At 37.6% G+C, this 20,316-nt stretch overlaps 1 protein-coding gene across 6 annotated transcripts in view; it reads left to right on the top strand.

Moving 5' to 3' along the window:
• The first annotated feature begins 274 nt into the window (after positions 1-274).
• The window catches only part of CDK19 (cyclin dependent kinase 19), a 162,604-nt gene continuing 142,562 nt past the window's right edge, over positions 275-20,316 (top strand). For 2 of the 6 annotated variants that reach the window (XM_070556825.1, XM_070556827.1), the window contains exon 1: positions 370-736. In XM_070556825.1, the coding sequence (XP_070412926.1) occupies positions 609-736 (128 nt within the window). In that variant the 5' untranslated portion in view covers positions 370-608. Of the gene's footprint in view, positions 737-20,316 lie in introns of all 6 variants that reach the window. The other 4 variants (XM_008521292.2, XM_008521293.2, XM_070556829.1 and 1 more) reach the window with 4 other exon arrangements.

Below are 20,316 nucleotides of genomic sequence, written 5' to 3'. Positions count from 1 at the left end.
CTCACACCAGAGCAAGGGTCTTTTTTCCCACCATCTCCCACAGACTCGCAGAAAGCACACTACAACTTTGCGCTTTCTACCTTCACGGGAACTCGCAGTCCGGCGCTACCTGAGGGGTGGGGGGGGGGCGGCCCCAGTGCGCAGGCGTGCATGCCTTGTGGAGGCGAGGCTGTGGAGGCCCATGGCAACCTGGGAGTTGTATTACTTTCTCTGGCAAAACTCCACTGCTCCTGAGGCATCCGAAACTACATTTCCCAGGAGCTTCTGCGACCTCGGGGCGGGAGGGCTGGTTCGTTAATGAGCTCGAGGAAGCCGCGGCGCGGCCCACCAGGTTCCAAAACAAGGAAATGAAGGGGGGAGGCGGGACTGGGGGTGCCTGCGGGAGCCGCCGCCGCCGCTGCCGCGGAGGAGGAGGAGGTGGAGGAGGTGGCTGCTGCGGCCGCCGAGGAGTCCCTTGCTGAAGGCGGACCGTGGGGCGGCGGGCGGCGCGCGCGCGCGCCCGAGAGGCGGCTGTTAGAGAAGTGGAGCGGCGGTCGCGGGGGGAGGAGGAGGAGGGACTGAGCGGCGGCGGCCCCCGCGTCCCGGTGCCTCTATGGGGGAAGCAGACAATGGATTATGATTTCAAGGCGAAGCTGGCGGCGGAGCGGGAGCGGGTGGAGGATTTGTTTGAGTACGAAGGGTGCAAAGTGGGACGCGGCACCTACGGGCACGTCTACAAGGCGAGGCGGAAAGATGGGTAAGAGCAGGGGCGGGGGGAGTAGGCTCGCTCGGGTCCTCGCCCTGCCCGCGACCGCGCGGGATGGGTGGGTCGGAGCCCGGTCGGGCCCTGCTGGAGGGGCGAGGCGGAGGTGGTCGCGGGGCCGCCTCCCGGGGCAGACTCTGAGGGACGCGGGTTCTGCCCGCCTCCCGCGCGGCCCCGTCGCGCCCCTCGGACTCCCGCGGCGCAGCCCGGTCGGGGGGCGTCGGTGCCGTCCCGGAGGGCGCCCTCCGCGTGCCTGGCGCTGGCGGCGGGACTGGAGTTGGAACCTGGGTGGGAGGGGGAGTTGGTGGGCTCTGGTCTCCTGGGGCGACGCGGAGGGCTGGGAGAGCCCCGCCGAGGAGTTGCCGCTCCGGCCCTGGGCTGGTGACGGTCGTGTGGAACTTCCAATCGGCGGAGCGCCTCCGGGGGCGGCGGTTTGAAACCGCGCCGAGGAGCCCGTCGGGCGGCCGAGCGCCGGGGTCCTGGCCAGCCTCACAGGGCTGACCCGCTGGGCACCACCGCCCTTGGGGCCGGCCAGCCACTGGCCCCTCAGCGCAGTCCCTCCCGTCCCTGTCGCACGCCGGGCGGCTTCTGGACCCCTCCTCCCCGGCCCCGGATTTCGCTTTCTCGCGTTCTAAATTCCACACCTTCCCTCGAACGTAGGCTCTCCTGGGAGACTAACCGCGTTCTGCCCGCAGAACTTCAGAGTCCGCCTAGTTCTCTGGCAACTCGTTTCTGCCACCTCGGGTGTTATGTCCTCTTCTCCATCCTCTGCCAAATAACTGCTTGCTGGGGTTCATCGGGCACCTAGATTATCCAGAACGGAATGCGGAGTGACACAGAGCTGGGCCTGAACCTTTGTTTTCCTGGGAGTCGAGGGAGACCCGTAGGAACTCCTTAGGAAGCCCTTACTGATTGTTCTCTCTGGAGAAGGCGAGCTGGCTAGTGCTGAGAACGCCTGTCCTTCGTCCTGCAGGGCAGACGGGCTCCACTGCAGGACAGGTGGAACCAGCTCCCTGCCTGCGAAGGGTAGCTTGAAACCAGTCGTCCCCCCGCGGCCCATCCTGCCAGGAATTCCCCTCCCCCAGAGTTAGGGAGCCCAGGAACATCTGCCTGTCCGCTTAGACTCTCTATGGAAGAGAGTTTTTAGGATCGTCGCGCAACGTTTTCCGAATAAACGGAATATCAGCCACAGTGACATTAGTAAGATTTGAAGTGCTGTTTATCGTTCCGCGCACTCTGTTGTAATTGATATGGTTGATTTATGAACTCTAGGACCAAAGTAGGTAGGAGCTTGTGTGTGTGCGTGCTAATTTCATCCAGGGAACGAAAAAGCACAACTTTATAAATTGTTTTATCATAAAGTATCCTGAAAATTACAAGGTAATATACAAGTGTAAAGAATTGTTATTATTGCAGTTAATTTTTTTCTTGTTATAATTGAACGGGCCCCATAGTATTCAGTTGTTTCTAACCTTCTCTCATGATTCTTTGAGTTGATTGCCAGGAGTCCTTGAATGAGTATTTTGGAATGTGAGGTCCTATAGTTAACTTGTATTTTGTTTTTGGAGTAGCCACTCTCCTCGTTACACTTGTATTCCTGCGGGACTCTTATCAGATGTATTTGGGGAAAGCACGTCTAGTTTTCCTGTTTAGACACTGGCCTTACAAAACAAATCAGATGTTTTTTTTTTTTTTTCGTATTCCTCATGCTAACTTTGTAATATACTTGATCTGGAATTTTAAAAATATACTTTTTTTTTTGTTAAAATAGCTTCTTTTTAGCAGGCAACTTTTGAGAAAAGTTAAAAATTCTGCTTCTGAATTGTATTTGAATAGTATGGGCTACAACTAAAAAGTATTTTAAATCCTGCTTCTATTTATTCTTTTGGAATATTTTCCCTTCTAATAAAGTTCTTGATTCGAATACACTTCCTTCTTGAGTGAAATTTGTTTGGTTAGAATTAATAAAGCTTTAGTAGAGTAAGATCCGTTTGTGTATCTTCAAAATACTATACTTTAAAAAAAGCTTTCAGGATCTGAAAGCATTAGTTTAAATCACTATATTACGTGTAAGAAAAATCATTATGAAGGCTTTTTTCTTGGACCAAGGGTCTAGTTGAGATTTGAGGCGTTACAGTAAACACCCACATCTCTGCGGGTTGGTAGCAGGATTAGCTGTATGTTCATTGATGCTAGTGGTTTGAAAGAACAAAAAGTTTTTAGTGATGGTTCTAAACTGATACAGATTTGCATAGTAATAGATTTTATACTCTGATCATGGTAAGTTACAGTTTGGCTCTTTCCGGAATTTATTTTGGTTAACTCAGAAAAATAATGCTATTTTAGGGAGCAAGAAAGAAATCACATGGGTATGTTGAGGAGAAATTATTCTGGTGTGTATAATGTAGTATACAACCAAAAAATTGTTCAGGTGTTTAGAAGAAACCCTGAAAGAAGTAATGTAACATAAAATGTCATTAGAAAAGTCTGTTTATAATTTAATACTACAGTTTACAAAACCTTAGAATGTTATTTCCCTTGAAATATGACTTTAACTTAGGCTATATTAATTATGTTACATAAATTTATAGCTGACTGGAAATGCAAGACTTACATCTGGGTTTTTCACCTTTAAGAAAAATGTTTGTTCCATCTTTTGGTTTTGAAGGGAGAGAGTCTTTTGACTCAACTACTTTTTTTAAAAATCAGGCATAAAAGTTATTCTTGGAAACAAGTTCATAATATTTCTAGACTTTCTAGTATGAACAAGAATTTATAGTACAATTTTTCTTTAAACATTAGTAAAGAGTCACACATAACTGTTTATGGTTACAAATCTCAAGACCATATTTCTCAAGTTTGAACCACTTTGTTTTGATTGATAAAGGAATATTGTTAAAAAGTTCTTTTGTCAGTAGTAGGTTCAGACAAATATGATTCCATAGGCTAGTAGTATGTCTGAAAACCGTTGTACCCGACGATACTCCTATTCAACTTTGCAGACGTTCACTTAGTTTTTTGAAGCACTCCGAAAAAAGCATGCTCCTTTTTGGAGACGTTTTTGAAAGATACTTAGTAATTGAAAGTGAAATGGCTGACAGAGACATCTTAGAGTTTCAGTTTTGCCTTAGGGTTCCAGATGAATAGTTGGTGACTGCATGTCTTAATGTATGTCATGAAATTTTTCACAAATAAATGTAGGTACATGTAGATACATATAGGTAAATAATAGGTACAATAGTGTCTGCCCTTTTTTGATGGATTTTTTTATATTTGGTTTGTAGTTAAAATAGGTGAATCTGTTTGCATTTTTTTTGAGACCTCCCAAAGTTTAAAGATGTATCAGTATGACTGTAACGTTTTAGAACTCTCAAAAGAGTTTTAGATCATCTAGTCTAATTTCCTCTTTTTACAAATGAGAAAACCAGAACTTTTAGAGGTTAATTGTCATGCCCATGGTCTCAGAGCAAAGACAAGCCTATAATCCAGATCTCTTGACTCTTGAGTTCTTACATTTTCTAATGTGTTTTCCTTCCTAATACCATGGGAGGAAAAAAAAGGCCATATTGCCTCCAGTTTTGACAGTCTTATTGTATAAACTTTTTTCTTGCAAAGGATACATCAATACCAAAAAGTATGGAAAAGGGAAAATATCACAGATGAGGGACAGTTTAAAAAAATAGGAGTGCAGGACTAGATTCTACCACATGTAGTTGCTGCTCTTCATCTGGTTTCTCTTCATCCTCACTGTCATTACTCTTGGCCGTCATCTCTCACTTGCACAGTAGCCCAGTGGGTCTCTGCCACTGGTCTTTCCTAACTATAGTCCAAGATCCAGGTTGCTGCCAGTGTCATTTTCCTACAAAATAAAATCAATCATGGCATATCTCTTCTTGGAAGACTGTTCTTTGTGGCTCATATAATCACATCCAATCTTAATTCCTTAGTTTAGCATGGAAAGGCATTTGCATTCGGATCCTAAAGTCGAAGTCTTTACAGCCTTGACACCTGCCGCCAACTCCCTCCTTTTCCAGTATGTTCAAGCCATATGCTTCTGTAGCATTGAACTCCTATTTTCTAGGACTTGCTAAGTCCTTTTTATGCCTCATTTTCTTTTTTCTTCATTCAAACTAGGATGGTGTTGCTCTGCCATTCCTTCCTCCCCTTCCCTTCGCCCCCCACAAACCTAGCAAACTCCTGCTCACACTTCAATACCCAATTCAAGTAGCTTTTCTTCTAGAAGCCTTCCCTTATTCACCCCGTGTACTCATTAGCTGTGCTTCTGCCCCTCTTTGTTCTTATGTGTGTGATATCATTACTATCAGTGATAATTATCTGCCCCATAACCTGTTAACTACACATGGGTCATCCTATTTCTAGTGCCTTGTACAGGGTTGGGCATACAATGCACACTCAAAAATTTTATTAAATTTTAAAAAGTACCCTAAATTGGTAAACATACTTCACTCATGTCCTTAAAGCCTGAAGTATTGTGATGTTGCAGGAGATAACTGGTTAAATATAAATATTTCTGTAGCACTAACTAGATCTAGTGTAATTTTTTTCAGAAATTATATGTTGCTTTTCAAGACTTGATACACTTAATAGATTAAAAAGGAGCATAGGTAAATTTTTCTGAATTATTAGGTATTTTTTTCTCTTCAGTCAGCTGTTTTAAAATATCTAGAGTGTAGTAATCTGTCTTCTGTGATTTTGCTAGCTATTTTGTAGAGATGCTTAGAAAATGTCAGCATTCAAACAAATTTTAGGAAATTTTTTGCTATTATGGATTTATGTTGAAAAATTAAGTATTTTTAGCACTTAGTAAATCAAGTGGACACTGGTTTATGTTTAAGTAATTCTTTATTTATGCATTGCAAGCCTTCAAAACTTTATTTTTGAGACCCAAGGGAAACAAATGTTCTTTTCAATGAAATTTGGTTGTCTAGAGCAGTGGTCACAAACTTTTTCTGTCGAGAGACAGATACTAAATATTGTGGCTTTGTGGGCCATTCCATCTATGTTGCAGTTACTTGAATCTGCTGCCGTAGTGCCAGAGTGCCCACAGACAATATATAGATGAAGACAAATCAGAAGGGCCGTGTTCCAGTTACACTGTATTTACAAAAACAGGTGGTGGGCTGGATTTGGCCTGCTGGCTGTAGTTTGCTGACCCTTAGTCTGGAGCAGTGATGTCCAGCAGAACTTTCTGCAATGATGAAAATGCGTCTGTGCTATCCATAATGATAGCCACTGGCCACATGTGGCTCAAGAAATGTGATTAGTGTGACCGAGAAACTAGCTGGTAGCTGTAATACTGGATTGCACAAGTTTAGAGTTTTTGGAACAAGTGGCTTAGCAGCACCTTTATAATGCTCAAATCCATGAAGTGACCTTTTAATAAAAATGTATAAATGACAGTGTGGACAAATGAAATAGGAAAGCTCGTGTCTTTTCTTTCAAGTTATGGGAGAAATTTTGAGGCTGAAATAGTTTGATAAAGCAAAACCAGGACTCAAACTGAAAAACTGTTAATTTGTGAGTGGAATCAAGGATATTTGATTACTTCTTCAAAAAAGTATTTTGTAAAAAAAAAAAAGTGTGTGTTTAGTAAGTAATAAGTGTATGTGTGTAAAAAAATATACAATGTAATATAAGCCTTCCCTTTCCCAGCCCCCTTTTCTCTTTCTAGAGGCAAGCATTCTTGGCTTTCCTTTTTAGAGATTTTCTTGAGGGATGTGTTTAATGGTAAATGATAGCGTACTGTATGCTTTCTTCTCTATGTTTTTTAACCTTAAATATAACTTGAAGATCATTACATATCTTATGTACCTAGTTCCTCTTAATAGTTTCATTGTACTCCATTGTATTGACTTACATAATTTAACTATCCCTGTTGATGGACATTTAGGCTGTCTCCAGTCTTTTGCTAGTGCTAACACTGCCAAGATTATCTTAGTAGGTCCAGTATTTTGTGCATATTAGTATAGCTGTAAGTTAAATTCCTAGAAGCTGTTTACCTTTGGAGGTAATGGCTTGAAATGATTTGCTAATATGGTGATGTATGAGATATAAATATCTAAAGACTGGAGACGGAGGGGGCTGAGAATAAGGCAGAGAAATGTTAAGGCTTTAAAAATAATAATAATAATAATTTTATTTTTATTTTTTTGGTGAGGAAGATTGGCCCTGAGCTAACACCTGTTGCCAATCTTCCTCTTTTTGCTTGAGGGAGAGTGGCCCTGAGCTAACATCTGTGCCAATCTTCTTCTGTTTTGTATGTGGGATGCTTCCACAGCATAGCTCGATGAGCGGTGTGTAGGTTTACGCCCAGGATCCGGGCTGGCAAACCCCAGGGTGCCAGAGTGGAGTGTGTGAACTCAACCACTAGGCCACTGGGCCAGCCCCAGCTAATATGTTTTTAAAGATCAACTTGTTCATTATTTTGAGATGTTGTGACTGTATAATGTTAATACTACTTTTGAATTCCAAAACAAAGGGGCAAGACTCTTTTTGGGGGGGGAACATTTTAATATTTTGAATTACTAACATATTTCTTTAAAAACAGGTAGTTTTAAAGGTCTAGAATCATAAAGTTGTGGCTGACAAGGCTATTTAAAGATTTTTGTCCATTTATAAATAGCTGATAGCCCAGCACTTCCTGTAATAGCCGTTTTGAGCATGCATTGTGCAGGATAAAAGAGAGTCTCAAGAGAGACGACAGGATGTAATTCAGGATACAAGTGTGCAGTGGTAGTTTTTTATTGAGGGTTTGAGTCGTTATCCAGAAGTGAGTGATGAATCAAAGAGAAATAAAACCCTGGAAAGTCCTGAATAATTGGTATCCTTATAAAATACCTTCAATTTCTAACAGAATAAATCTTTCTAAAGGAAAAACATGACATCCTTATAGAGGCTTTAAACCTGTTGTGTATTTTCTATTTAAAAATATTATTTTAATGAGACTTTGTGGTTGATGATCTCAGTTACTAAGCTGAATGGGATTAGGGAATGGATTTAATTACCAAGTAGGCCAGCTAACTTTGATTTGTTCTGTGACCACAGACCAAAACCCTGTCATGGCAAACTGTTTTGCAGATATTTGTAGGTTTTTACGTTTGGACAGAAAGGTAAGTCCCTGGCTGCTGGAAAGATAAGGTAAAACTTCTGCCTTATGGGTGGGTTAGTTGCGTCTTTCTGCAGGAAAGTTATCATTTTCGTTCAAAGTGTTAAATAAGCTCATCTCTAAAAGTACCAAGCAGTTTGAGGCACAAACTACAACAGTTAGTTTCCTTTTCCCCCTTTTCTTTTGCAATGTGATTATTATAATGGCATTTTCAGAGTGACTTAAACACTGAGTCAATCCTATTGCTTTGGTTTAGGTGCAAATTAAAAAAAAAAAATTGGCCTTCCGTTCTTCTGAAAAGTTATGTGTAATTTGAGCTTGTGTAACTTGGAAAACCAGAGTTCTATTAACTAATTTCTCAGCAATCTTTTGATCTTTATAGTATATTTGTATCGAAGTGAAAATATTTTTACTTTTATGCTTTTAAAATTTATCAAATGATAGTTGCACATGATTAAAAATGCTCCAACAGTACAATTGTACGTAAAATGAAAAGTAAAAGCTTTCCTTCTCACTGTCCACTCCCAAGCCCCCTTCACTTCTCAAGAGGTGATGAGTGTTAACTGTTTCTAAGTTTTGTTGGTGCTTACCATTATAACTTTAAGTAAACACATATAATTGTGTTTCTTGATTTATCTACTTTAGGCATTTTCTGTTGACTTTCCATTAGAAAAGCTGAGCAATTTTGTGAAATCTCACTACCTGCTTTTTTCTCCATTTCCTATCTCAACCTTCACGTTTATTATCTTTGGTATTTTACATTTTTTTGTGGTGAATACTTTTATGACTTTAAATTATAAACTTAAATTTCTTTTTCTTGACTCCCCAAGTGTTATCTGTGATCTTCCTGATGTGAATATTAAGGAAAGTAACATTTTTCTTACTCTTTTTCTTTATCTCCTGATTTTTAAAGTATAGTTTTATAGCATCCTGGTTTATTCATTTCTTTTTGTCTATGGGTTGATTCTAGAAAGTAACCATTGGAAACCATTCAACAGCTTTAAAATATTATGATTATGAAATTTATTTATTGCTGAATGAATTAGTATGTTGAGACCCGTGGAGAAGGAAATGTAATCTTGCGTATTAAGTAAGTGCTGCTTGAAACAATCTTCCAGGTATTAGGGCCTAATGGCTCTTCTTATTTTGCCCTTTCTTCAAGTCTTCCGAGTCATGCCCAGCTAATAGTTTTTCTTTATACCCCATGTGTGTTTTTCTCTTGGAATTTTTTTTGTTGTTTAGTTGAGTACATCTTTTTGAGTAACTTTTTCATACAGGATGTGTAGATTTTCTGAGTTCTTGCATCTCTGATTTTGTCTTCATACTTGATTGATAGTTTGGCTGAATATAGAATTCTATATTAAGAATAATTTTTTTCTCAGAACCCAAAACTATTGCTTCGTGTCTTCTGGTATTTCTTGTTGTTCATGGGAAGTTTCTTTACTGGAATGTTTTTTTCCTCTCTGGAGTCTCTTAGGATTTTTCACTTTATCCATGCATTCTAAAATTTTACCAAAGTCTGTCTAGAAAATGTAGGTCTTTTTTTTTCTTTTTTAATTCATCTGGCTTTGTTTCTTCTGTCGTTTACAAATTGTTTTTTACATAGATAACTTCTGCACATGATTGAACTTCACATGTTGGAAAGTGGTAGTCAGTAGCTTTAGTTGCACTCCCCCCACCCCACACTCCACTCCTTCACTCCCCTTTTCCAATGCTGCCGGTTCCTTAGGGATCTTTTAGTGGGCCCTTTCTTTTGTCTTTGGGGTAGGGCAATTTTTATTTCCTGTTATTTATTTATTATTTCCTCTCCTCTCTGTGTAGCCTCTCTTGTTCTCTTCTTCAAATGTGCTTATTAAGAAATGTTGACATTTTAGGCTCCATCTTCCATGTCTCTTAAATTCATTCTCAAAATTTTCAACTCTTTTCCCCCCTCTACATTCTGGAAGATTTCTTTTATTTAATCGTCTGGATTACCACGTTGGTCTTCGGTGGTTGTGGCTATTCTTTTATTCAGAATGACCTGAATTCAGGAGTCTGACTGCCTGAGTTCTACAGGGCATTGGTTTAATAAAATAAATAAATTACCTATTAATATTTAGGTTGTTTCTAGTGTTTCACCATTATAAACAATTCTTCAGTAATTTTTTTTTGTATACTCTATGTGCTGTTTTTAGCTTTTCCTTCTTAGTGTTTTTCTTATAATCTGAGGACTAGACCAAGACAATGGAAACATTTTTCTGTTTTCACTTATAGAGAAATTATATTTGTTTTACTTATCAATATATAGGTAATTCCAATCAATATAATAACTTACTGAATTGTACTTTGTGTCTGGCACTGAGCTAGCTGCAAATTTGAGGCCACTGAGTAGAATATAGTTGATAGGACTGAAAATCTCTGGTTCACATTTTCCTCACATAAGTAAAAACTGGTTCATTTATGTTCAATTATAATTCCTTTTAAATTTTTCTTACCCAAACTGTTTTCAAGAAGGGCACAATAGAGGTCAGTCGTAATAGGCAGATGTAATAGTATAAAGGATCAGGGTACAGTAGCTGAAAGGAATCATTAGAAAGGTCAGTTAGTAAGGTTATCACTTTAAGTCATTTAATAGTAATTTCTCAATAACATCCATCTACTTACGTATTCATCCATCAATCTATTCTCTGTTCAAATTTCTATCCATCCATTCTCCATCTGCCTATCTTCTATCCATCTGTCCATCATCTCTGTCCCATTTTTCTGGCTATCCATTCATTTATCCATCCTTTGCTGTTTATCATTTGATTCCTTTCCATGAGTCAAGTATTGTGCCATACGTAATGAGGATACAAGGATAAATGAGATATAATCTCTGACTGCAAAAACTGGGACTGGAAGTATTCACAACAAATTGCTAACAGTGATTGTTTATGGCAAGGGAATTTGGGTTGAGAGGAAGACCTTTTAAATAACCTGTATACACTGAATTATTTGAAAAATATCTATATGTATTTGTTTTACTATGTGATATTACCTACTTTAAAATATAAAGCATTTAAAAAGTAGACTATGGTTAACTTTTATTATTGGAAAAAGGCAAGATTTAAAAAAAATAAAACAACTTTTCTTTTCTTATAAAAATCGGTGTTTTAACAAAAAACCAATATATGTTCATTAAAGAAAAGTTAGGAATTATAGGAACATAAAGAAGAAAACATAAATCAGTTGTAATAAGACCACTCAGAGAGAAGCATTGACAATATTTTGGCATATTTTCTCCTGGTGTTTTCTTTTTTCCCCCAATTTTATTGATTAGTAATTTATATACATCACTGTATAAGTTTAAGGTGTACAGCATGATGGTTTGACTTACATATATTGTAAAATGATTACCACAATAGGTTTAGTTAACACCCATCATCTCATACGGATACAATAGAAAGAAAAGAAAAACAATATTTCTCCTTGTGATGAGAACTCTTAGGATCTACTCTCTTAACAACTTTCCCATGTATCATACAGAAGTGTTAACTGTGGTTATGTATGTTATACCTTACATCCATAGTACTTATGTATCTTATAACTGGAAGTTTGTACCTTTTGACTCCCTTCCTCCAATTCCCATTCCGCCTCTCCTAGTGTTTTCTATGGATTATTTATACATAATAATGTATTTTTTATTAGACGTAAAATTGACATAACATAAAGTTCACCATTTTAAAGTGTACAAGTCAGTGAGTTTTAGTATATTCATAGCATTGTGCACCTGCCACCACTACTTAATTCCAGAACATTTTCATCACCCCAAAAGGAAACCCCATATCTGTTAGGCAGTCAGTTCCCAATTTCTCCTCCTCTAGATCCTGGCAACCACTATCTACTTTCTGCTATGGATTTGCCTATTGTGGATATTTTATATAAATGGAATTATATACTCTGTGGCCTTTTGTGGCTGGCTTCTTTCACTTAGCATGTTTTCAAGTCCACCGTATTGTAGTGTATGTCAGTACTTCACTGCTTTTTATGGCTGAATAATATATGACTGTATGGTTATACCACATTTTATTTATCCATTCATCCATTGATGGGAATTTGGGGTTCTACTTTTTGGCTGTTGTGAATAATGCTGCTGTGATTGCTGGATCTTATGGTAATTGTATATTTAACTTATTGAGGAACTGCCAAATCTTTTCCACAGTGGCCGCACCATTTTACATTCCCACATACAATGTATGAGGGTTCCAGTTTCTCCATGTCCTCGCCAACACTTGTTATTTTCTGTTTTTTTCTTTTATTATAGCCATTCTAGTGTGTGTGAAGTAGTTATCTCATTGTGGTGGGTCCCCCCCCCCCCAGTTTTATGGAGATATAATTGACATATAACATTGTATTAGTTTAAGGTGTACAACATGATGATTTGATATATGTATATGTTGTGAAATGGTTACCACAATAAGTTTAGTTAACATCCATCACCTCAAAGTTACAGATTTTTTTTCTTGTGATGAGAGCTTTTAATATTTACTCTCTTGGCAACTTTCAAATATACAACACAGTATTGTTAGCTAGAGTCACCATGCTGTACCTCACATCCTCAGAACTTACTTATCTTATAACTGGAAATTTGTACCTTTTGACCACCTTCACCCAGCCATACCCCCACCTTCAACCCCCTCTGCCTCTGGCAGCCACCAATCCTTCTCTGTTTCTGTGAGTTCTGTTTTTTAGATTCCGCTTAAGTGAGATCATACTGTATTTATCTTTCTCTGTCTGACTTATACCACTTAACATAATGCCCTCAAGGTCCATACATGTTGTTGCAAATGGCAGGATTTCCTTCTTTTTTATGGTGGAATAATATTCCATTGTACATATACACCACATTTTCTTTATCCATTTATCTGCCAGTGGACATTTAAGTTGTTTCCATGTCTTGGCTGTTGTGAATAATGCTGCAGTGGACATGGGGTGCAGATGTCTCTTTGAGACAGTGCTTTCGTTTCCTTTGAGTGCATTCCTAGAAGTGGAATTGCTGGATCATATGGCAGGTCTATTTTTAACTTTTTGAGGAACCTCCGTACTGGAATTATTAGGTATCTCTTTTGACCTAGAGGTGTCATGAACAAATTACTAAGATACTAAGAGCACTCTGAATGAGTTTGGGATCCTCTGACTTAAGATATGATGAATGTTTATCCATATTATTAAATTCCCTTTGAAAACATGATTTTTAATGACTATCTACATTCTTCTATCATGTGGATATAGAATGCTTTAGTTAACCCTTTCTAATTATTAAACATTTAAGTTCTTTCCAGTATTTTAATAATATACATAACACTAATAGTTGTTCTTGTATGTAAATCTTGGTCCATATATGATTCTTTCCTACAATAAAGTCTTATAAATAAATTTACTGTGTCAAAGGATATTAGTTATTTTAAAGCTCTTAGTATATATTTCCTAATTGCTTTTCATGTATAGTTTCATTCGCCACCACTGACAATATATATGTGCCCCTCTTATCTTGACTTCAGTAGCTTTGACTGTTCCTTATCGCAATTTGCTAGGTGAAATGGTTTTTGTCTTAGCCTGTTCGTAATTAGAGCTGTTTTCTCTATACTTTGCCAGAAGCTGAGATAAAGGTCTGGCCAGCTTTACAGTTTACATCTCTCTTTAGCTCCTCAGGGATTGCACTTCATGGTTGAAATACCTCTCATTCCACCTCTCACCAGTGTTTAACACAATTTATAGTTGGAAATACCTTCGGCTTGTTAAAAAGCAGCATTTTTTCCCTTGGAAAACGGTATATTTATGTAATCATGGTATCCATGTTTTTCTTACTTTTGTGTTGAAGATAGGTTCAGAAATATAATTTGTTAGTATACAGTTCATTAAGAAGTTTTCTAGTCATCTTAAATTTTCTACTCTAATTTTTATTATAACGAAGTCTGATTTTTTTAAAAAGATATATAGACTGTCATTCTAATGAGTGGTAAAAGAACAAACAAAGTTCCATGTTCTGTTTTAGATGTAGAAATTGTTAAAAGCATTTAAAAAATTTCGAACTACTAGAGAGGGGAGAGAGCACATCCAGCTGTCCTTTAAACCCTGGAAAGAACACAAGCTAAGGTATTTCTGTGTCATTTTGGCTTCACACAACAGAAAAACCAATCAATATGGTTTAAACAAGTAAGGTTTATTTTCATCTTGTATCAAAAAGTCTAGAGATGAGGAATGCTGGGCTGGTGCGGCTGCTCAAGGATAGTACCGAAGAGCTACCTCTTGCCCTCTGTTCGCTCTTTTTTGTCTACGTGGTCCCAAATGATTGTTGCACTTCCAGGTGTTGCTTCCATGTTCTAGTCAGGGAGCAGGGGAAGAAGCAAGGCATGAAGGCAAAAGAGGCTGTGCCAACCAAGTGGCAAGCGAGTGCCTTCTCTGAAGTAGAGGAAGGCAAAGGAAAAGCAAATTGTGAATGGCTTTTGAGAAGCCAGTTAATAATAATCTGTGCCACACTGCGGCACAGTCCAGTTTGAGGTGGTGAAGGAGAAAGAAACCTTTGAGTTAATTTTAAGCTGTTAAAAAGCAAAATTCAATGTGCAAAATTCAAAGATCTTATTGGTTAGTTAATGGTTCATTAAATCCCATCTAGTAGATAGAAAGGAGCTCTGAGGAGCTGTCCAGAATGAAAGACTTTAATAGGCAGAAGAAAGTGAGAACGAGGAAGTTAGACTAGGCAAAAAAGTGGATTGGTTATGGCAAGGTCACTTTCCTTTAGGGGATGACAGGAGTCTATCAGGCAGATTACCTCACTAGTGCTGATTAGGCAATTCCTGATTGATTAGTTTAAGATTCCATTTCTGGAAGAGGCAAAACTGCAATTAAGTCTCCGTTGGGTGTTGGGAGCTTAGCATAAGTGACTCCCTTTTGGGAGTCCTGTTGTCTTGTTTTTAACAAAGCTTAGCTATCACCCAAGTGCTTATGATAAAAACAATTTATGAGCTATCACTGCCTCCCACACTTTGTAAAGACTTTACATAATTAACTAAAATGTTTTGTAGACCTTTACGTCCATATAAATATAAAGGTTTAAAATTTAGGTTGATAAGCATGGGCTTTTAAGTGAAGCCATATGACATCATGGGAGTCCTTCTCTTTTAAAACAAATGATAGGAAAACAGAGCAATTTGATACTTAGAAGAGAACAGAACTTGGTCATATTAAATTTTACAGGAGATCTTTGCTCCTGGCCAGCTGTAACTAAGCTTCTTTGTTTAGTTTATCGAGGTTGTAAATTCAGTACTTTTATCAAAAAGACATTTTCCATCACAAAGGTATTTGAATAAACAAAGTACTTTTGTCCAAATGATTTAAATAAAGATGTTCCCTCTTAAAGTACTACTTAAGGGGTTTTTGCTTCTGATTCTCAATAAATATAGGTGTAAATAAAAAGCACAACTGTGGTGTAAGGAAATCTTGAAATTGGAAACACTTATTTCATATCTGGGCTAATATTCTCTAGCTATAGGATTGTGGTAAAGTAATATCTCTGAACTTCAATTTCCCCACCTGTAAAATTTGTGTGATGATAAATTACTCTCTTTTGTGGTTGCTATGAGAAGTAATTAAATTATAATGTATAAAAGTCCCCAGAAAATTATTTGTTTATTAATTCTCCAAATATATAAGGGGGTTTCCATGATAAATTTCCCTGAAGATTAAATTAGCAAATAAAAAGGGTAGGTACTGAGTAAAAATTACAGTCACCTTAGTTTTGAGAATGAAGATTAACCTTGTTAGGTTCAGTAGGAAGATAGAATATTTTCCTCCTGTACAATGAATTGTTATAAAAAACTTTATTGTATTAGGAAAGAAAAATGAGTTCCATGATGGGCTATTTTACTTTAAGCCTTCAAAGTAAAGAAAACAGATGCAAGAGGAGAACCTTATTTTTTCCTAAATTAAAATTTTTGTCATATAAATAGAACGCCTTTAAGAAAAATTAGGTAATAAAGATAAGCACACACACTTGTGTGTAACTGTTTTGTAACTATGTAACTGTGAGATGATGTGTTTGTAATTGTAACTATGAGATGATGGATGTAACCTTATTACGGTAATCATTTCAAGGTATATACATGAATCAAATCGTGGTGTTGTACACCTTAAACTTACACAATGCTGTATGTCAGTAATATCTCAAAGCTGGCAAAAAATAAAGATAAGCAAAAAGAAGTAAAATAACTCGTAGATGAACATTATGAATGGTGTGGTATATATTTTTCTACATGTTTTTCTGGGCAAACATATGCTTTTATTTTCTCAAGAATGTGTTCAAATTTTACATGATTTTTGATAACCTGCATTTTATTTTCTTGTTTCATTAAATGTTCTTTTTCAGCAGTGGTTTTCTCTTAAAAGAAAATCTGTATCATTCACATATGTAGTGCTTCCATCAATAATTATTAATTATATGCAGTTATTCTTGAGGATAAGCGTAAAAATCTGCTTTCTGCTCTTCTTTCCCCAGAAAATCTGTTTTTCATATATATATATATATATATATATATAATTATTATTATTTTTTGGTGAGGAAGATTAGCCCTGAGCTAACATCTGTTGCCAAGCTACATTTTGTTCAAATCACTTGCCTTAAATACCTCCCTTAAGATAATGTAGTGTATTTCAGTGTTTAGTATATTGGTGTAGTTTTCTAACTCCTGCCCCAACATCCTTATCTGTGATAAGATATCTAATATAAAGGTAATGAGAACTATTTGCCTATGGAGCATCCATGATCTTTAATGAAAAGACTGATGAAGGTGAATTATTTATTATCAATTGTCAGGATGCTTTTCTGTGAGATTGATTGATAAGTTACTGCATTTTTCATCAGTGAGTTGTTTATTTAAGTTCATCTTGGCAGAGGCTTTTTTTTTTTTTTTTGACAATTCAGTGGTTTTGGAATATTCACAGAGTTGTATAATCATTACCACTGTCTAATTTTAGAACATTTCATCACCCCCAAAAGAAACCCTATGCCCGTCATAGTAACTCCCTATTTCCCCATTCTCCTATCTCCTGGCAACCAGTAATCTACTTTCTCTCTCTATGGATTTGTCTATTCTGGACATTTCATATAAGTGAAACCATACTATATGTGGTTTGTATCTGGCTTCTTTCACTTAGCATAATGTTTTCAAAGTTCATCCATGTTGTAGAATGTATGAGTACATCATTCTTTTAAATGTCTGAAGAATACTCTTTTGTATGGATATACCGCATTTTGTTTATCCATTCATCAGTTGATGGACATTTGGGTTGTTACCACTTTTTGGCTATTGTGAATAATGCTACGAACATTCATGTAGAAGTTTTTGTTTGGCCATATATTTTAAGTTGTTTTGGGTATATACCTAACAGTGGAATTGCTAGGTTATTTGTTAACTCTATATTTAACCTTTTGCAGAACTACCAGACTATTTTCCAAAGCAGCTGCACCATTTTACATTCCCACATGCACTGTGTGAGGGTTCCAATTTCTTTACATCCTTCCTAACATTTGGTATTGTCTGTCTTTTTGATTTTAGTCAGCCTCGTGGGTGTGAAGTGGTATCTCATCGTGGTTTTGATTAATATTTTCCCACTAACTAATGATATTGAGCAACTTTTCATGTGCTTTTTGTCCATTTGTATATATTCTTTGGAGAAATGTCTATTCAAATCCTTTTCCATTTTTTCATTGGGTTTCCTTTTTATTCTCTTTCATTGTTGTTGAATAGTAAGAGTTTTTATGTAGTCTGGATACAAGGCCCTTATCTGACTTATGACTTGCAAATATTTTCTCTCACTTTGTGGATTGCTTTTTCACTTTCTTTTTCTTTCTTTCTTTCTTTCTTTTTTTTTGAGGAAGATTAGCCCTGAGCTAACATATGCTGCCAATCCTCCTCCTTTTGCTGAGGAAGACTGGCCAGAGCTAACATCTGTGCCCATCTTCCTCTACTTTATATGTGGGACGCCTGCCACAGCATGGCTTGACAAGTGGTGCATAGGTCCGCACCTGGGATCCGAACGGGTGAACCCTGGGCCCCTGACGTGGAACTTGTGAACTTAACCACTGTGCCACTGGGCCCCATCTTTTCACTTTCTTGAAAGTGTCCTTCGAAGCACAAGTATTTTTAATTTTGATGATGTCCAATTTATGTCTTTTATTCTTTTGTTGCTTAAGCTAGGAAACCACTGCTTGATCTAAAGTTGCAAAGATTTACTCTTTTGCTTTCTTCTCAGAGTTTTGTAGTTTTAGCTCTTTTATTTAGGTTTGGCAGTTTTTTTTGTTTTTTTTTAAGTGAAGGGATATGTGACAAAGTTCCAACCTTTAAGGATTTATAGTGCATTTGACTAAATTAAATATATACAGTGATAAGATAACTAGCAATATCATTCACTCATTTATTTGATACTTGCTGAATAAACCTATGTGGGAATTAGGAGTATAAGGATAAAAGACCTAGTTACAATCTAGAGAGAGAATCAAATAGATTACAATACAGGGCTATATATTCTATTATACAGGTATGCACAGAATTCTGTGGGGGTAACTGGGGGGACACTGAACTGACCCTGGAGTGTGCAGGTGATTTGGAAAGCTTCCAAGAGGAGGGAAAGCCTGTGATAGCTGAGTTTTGAAGGCTGAAAAGTGAGCCAGACAGAGTAGTGGTTTTTAGTTTGGTAAGATGAGTGGTAAATATGTGGTGCTGAGGTGAAAGAAATAGTAAACTCAGAGATCTGGAGGAGATTTCAGTTCTTGTTTGGGCCAGATAAATTCTAAATGTGTATAAAAAGCTTTTTATACTTTGGGAGGAACTGGAAAGGATTAGGATCTGAAAACAGAAATCTGTAAAATGAGTATGGTGTCATAACCTCATGAGTTGTGAGGAATAAAGGAGCTGATGCTCTATACTGTAAATAATATGTGTTCATTGTATTACCATTAATTTTTTAACATGAAATTTTGATGATCATTGGCTCTTTAGTATCTCTTATTTCTCAGATGTCTTGAAGTCCTTAAGAGCAAATTATTCTGAATTCCTTAATTAAATACATACTGCATGTTATAAGTAAGGAAATGATCATGCATGTTATAAATAAGGAAATGGTGATTATTGAGCTATAAAAAGCAAATATTTAGGGGCCGGCCCCATGGCTGAGTGGTTAAGTTCCCAAGCTCTGCTTCGGCAGCCCAGGGTTTTGCCGGTTCAAATCCTGGGTGCCGTCATGGCACGGCTCATCAAGCCGTGCTGAGGCGGCATCCTACATGCCACAACTGGAAGGACCCACAGCTAAAAAAAAAATACACAACTATGTACCGGGGGGCTTTGGAGAGAAAAATAAAGTATTAAAAAAAAAAGTTAAAAATATTAAAAAAAAGTGCAAATATTTAAAATTGACTATGGTTTTTAAAATAATTATACAAGTTATACAGTCTGCAAAAGTAATTAGATAATAAGGAAGGGTAAAAGGGAGAAACTAAGAAACTCAAAATCCCACCATCTAGAGATGATTACTCAATATTTTGGTGCATTTCCTTCCTGACGTCTTTTCATCCATTTGTGATGTGTACACAAACACACATACTCACTTTAAAAAAATTACAAAAGTAGGATCATCCTACATATGTAGTTTTAATCTATTCTTTTTTAATTTGGATGCTGTATGTGGTTATTTGTCTGTGTTAGTAAATATGGATCCATATAATCATTTTGAACTGCTTTATGATATTCCATTGTCTGACTATATTTTACTATGATTAATCCCCTATTGATGAACATTTAGTTGTTTCTAGTTTTTTTACTGTAGTAAATAATGCTTAGTATATTTGCCCACTTGTCTGATTATCTCTTTAGAATAAAGTCTTAGAAGCAGAACTGTTGGATCATGGGGCATGCCCATTTTAAAGTTAGGAACATATTGCCATACTCTTTTCCGAGTAGGTTGAACCAACTTATACTTTTGCCAGCAGGGCACAGGGCTGCCCCTTCTTCCTCATCCTTGCCCACACTGGCTGTCTGTCTGCTTGTCTAAACTGATAGGCAGACAACACTTTGCCTTTATTTATATTATTGTTATTATTTTATTACCAGGGAGGTTGACTGTCTCCATTTGTGTATTGGCTGTTTGTATTCATCTTTTGGGTACTTTGCATTCATTTCCTTTGTCCTTTTTTCAACAGGCAGCGTTGAATGGCAATTAAGATTGGGCTTTGAAGTTGTATTACCTGGATTCATAATCCCAGATATACCACTTATTAGCTGTGTGACTTGGGCAAAGTAACTCTGTGTCTTAGTTTCCTCACCTGTAAAATGGGGTTAATAGTAGTACTCACCTCATTGGTTTGTTGTGAGGATGATGTGACATGTGAAGTGCTTGCAACTGAGGCTGGCAGGTAACAAGCACTCCTATTACTGTT

Source organism: Equus przewalskii, chromosome 9 (assembly GCF_037783145.1).
Source record: "Equus przewalskii isolate Varuska chromosome 9, EquPr2, whole genome shotgun sequence".
NCBI classification, from domain to species: Eukaryota; Metazoa; Chordata; class Mammalia; order Perissodactyla; family Equidae; genus Equus; species Equus przewalskii.
This window is presented reverse-complemented; position numbering and strand designations above follow the sequence as displayed.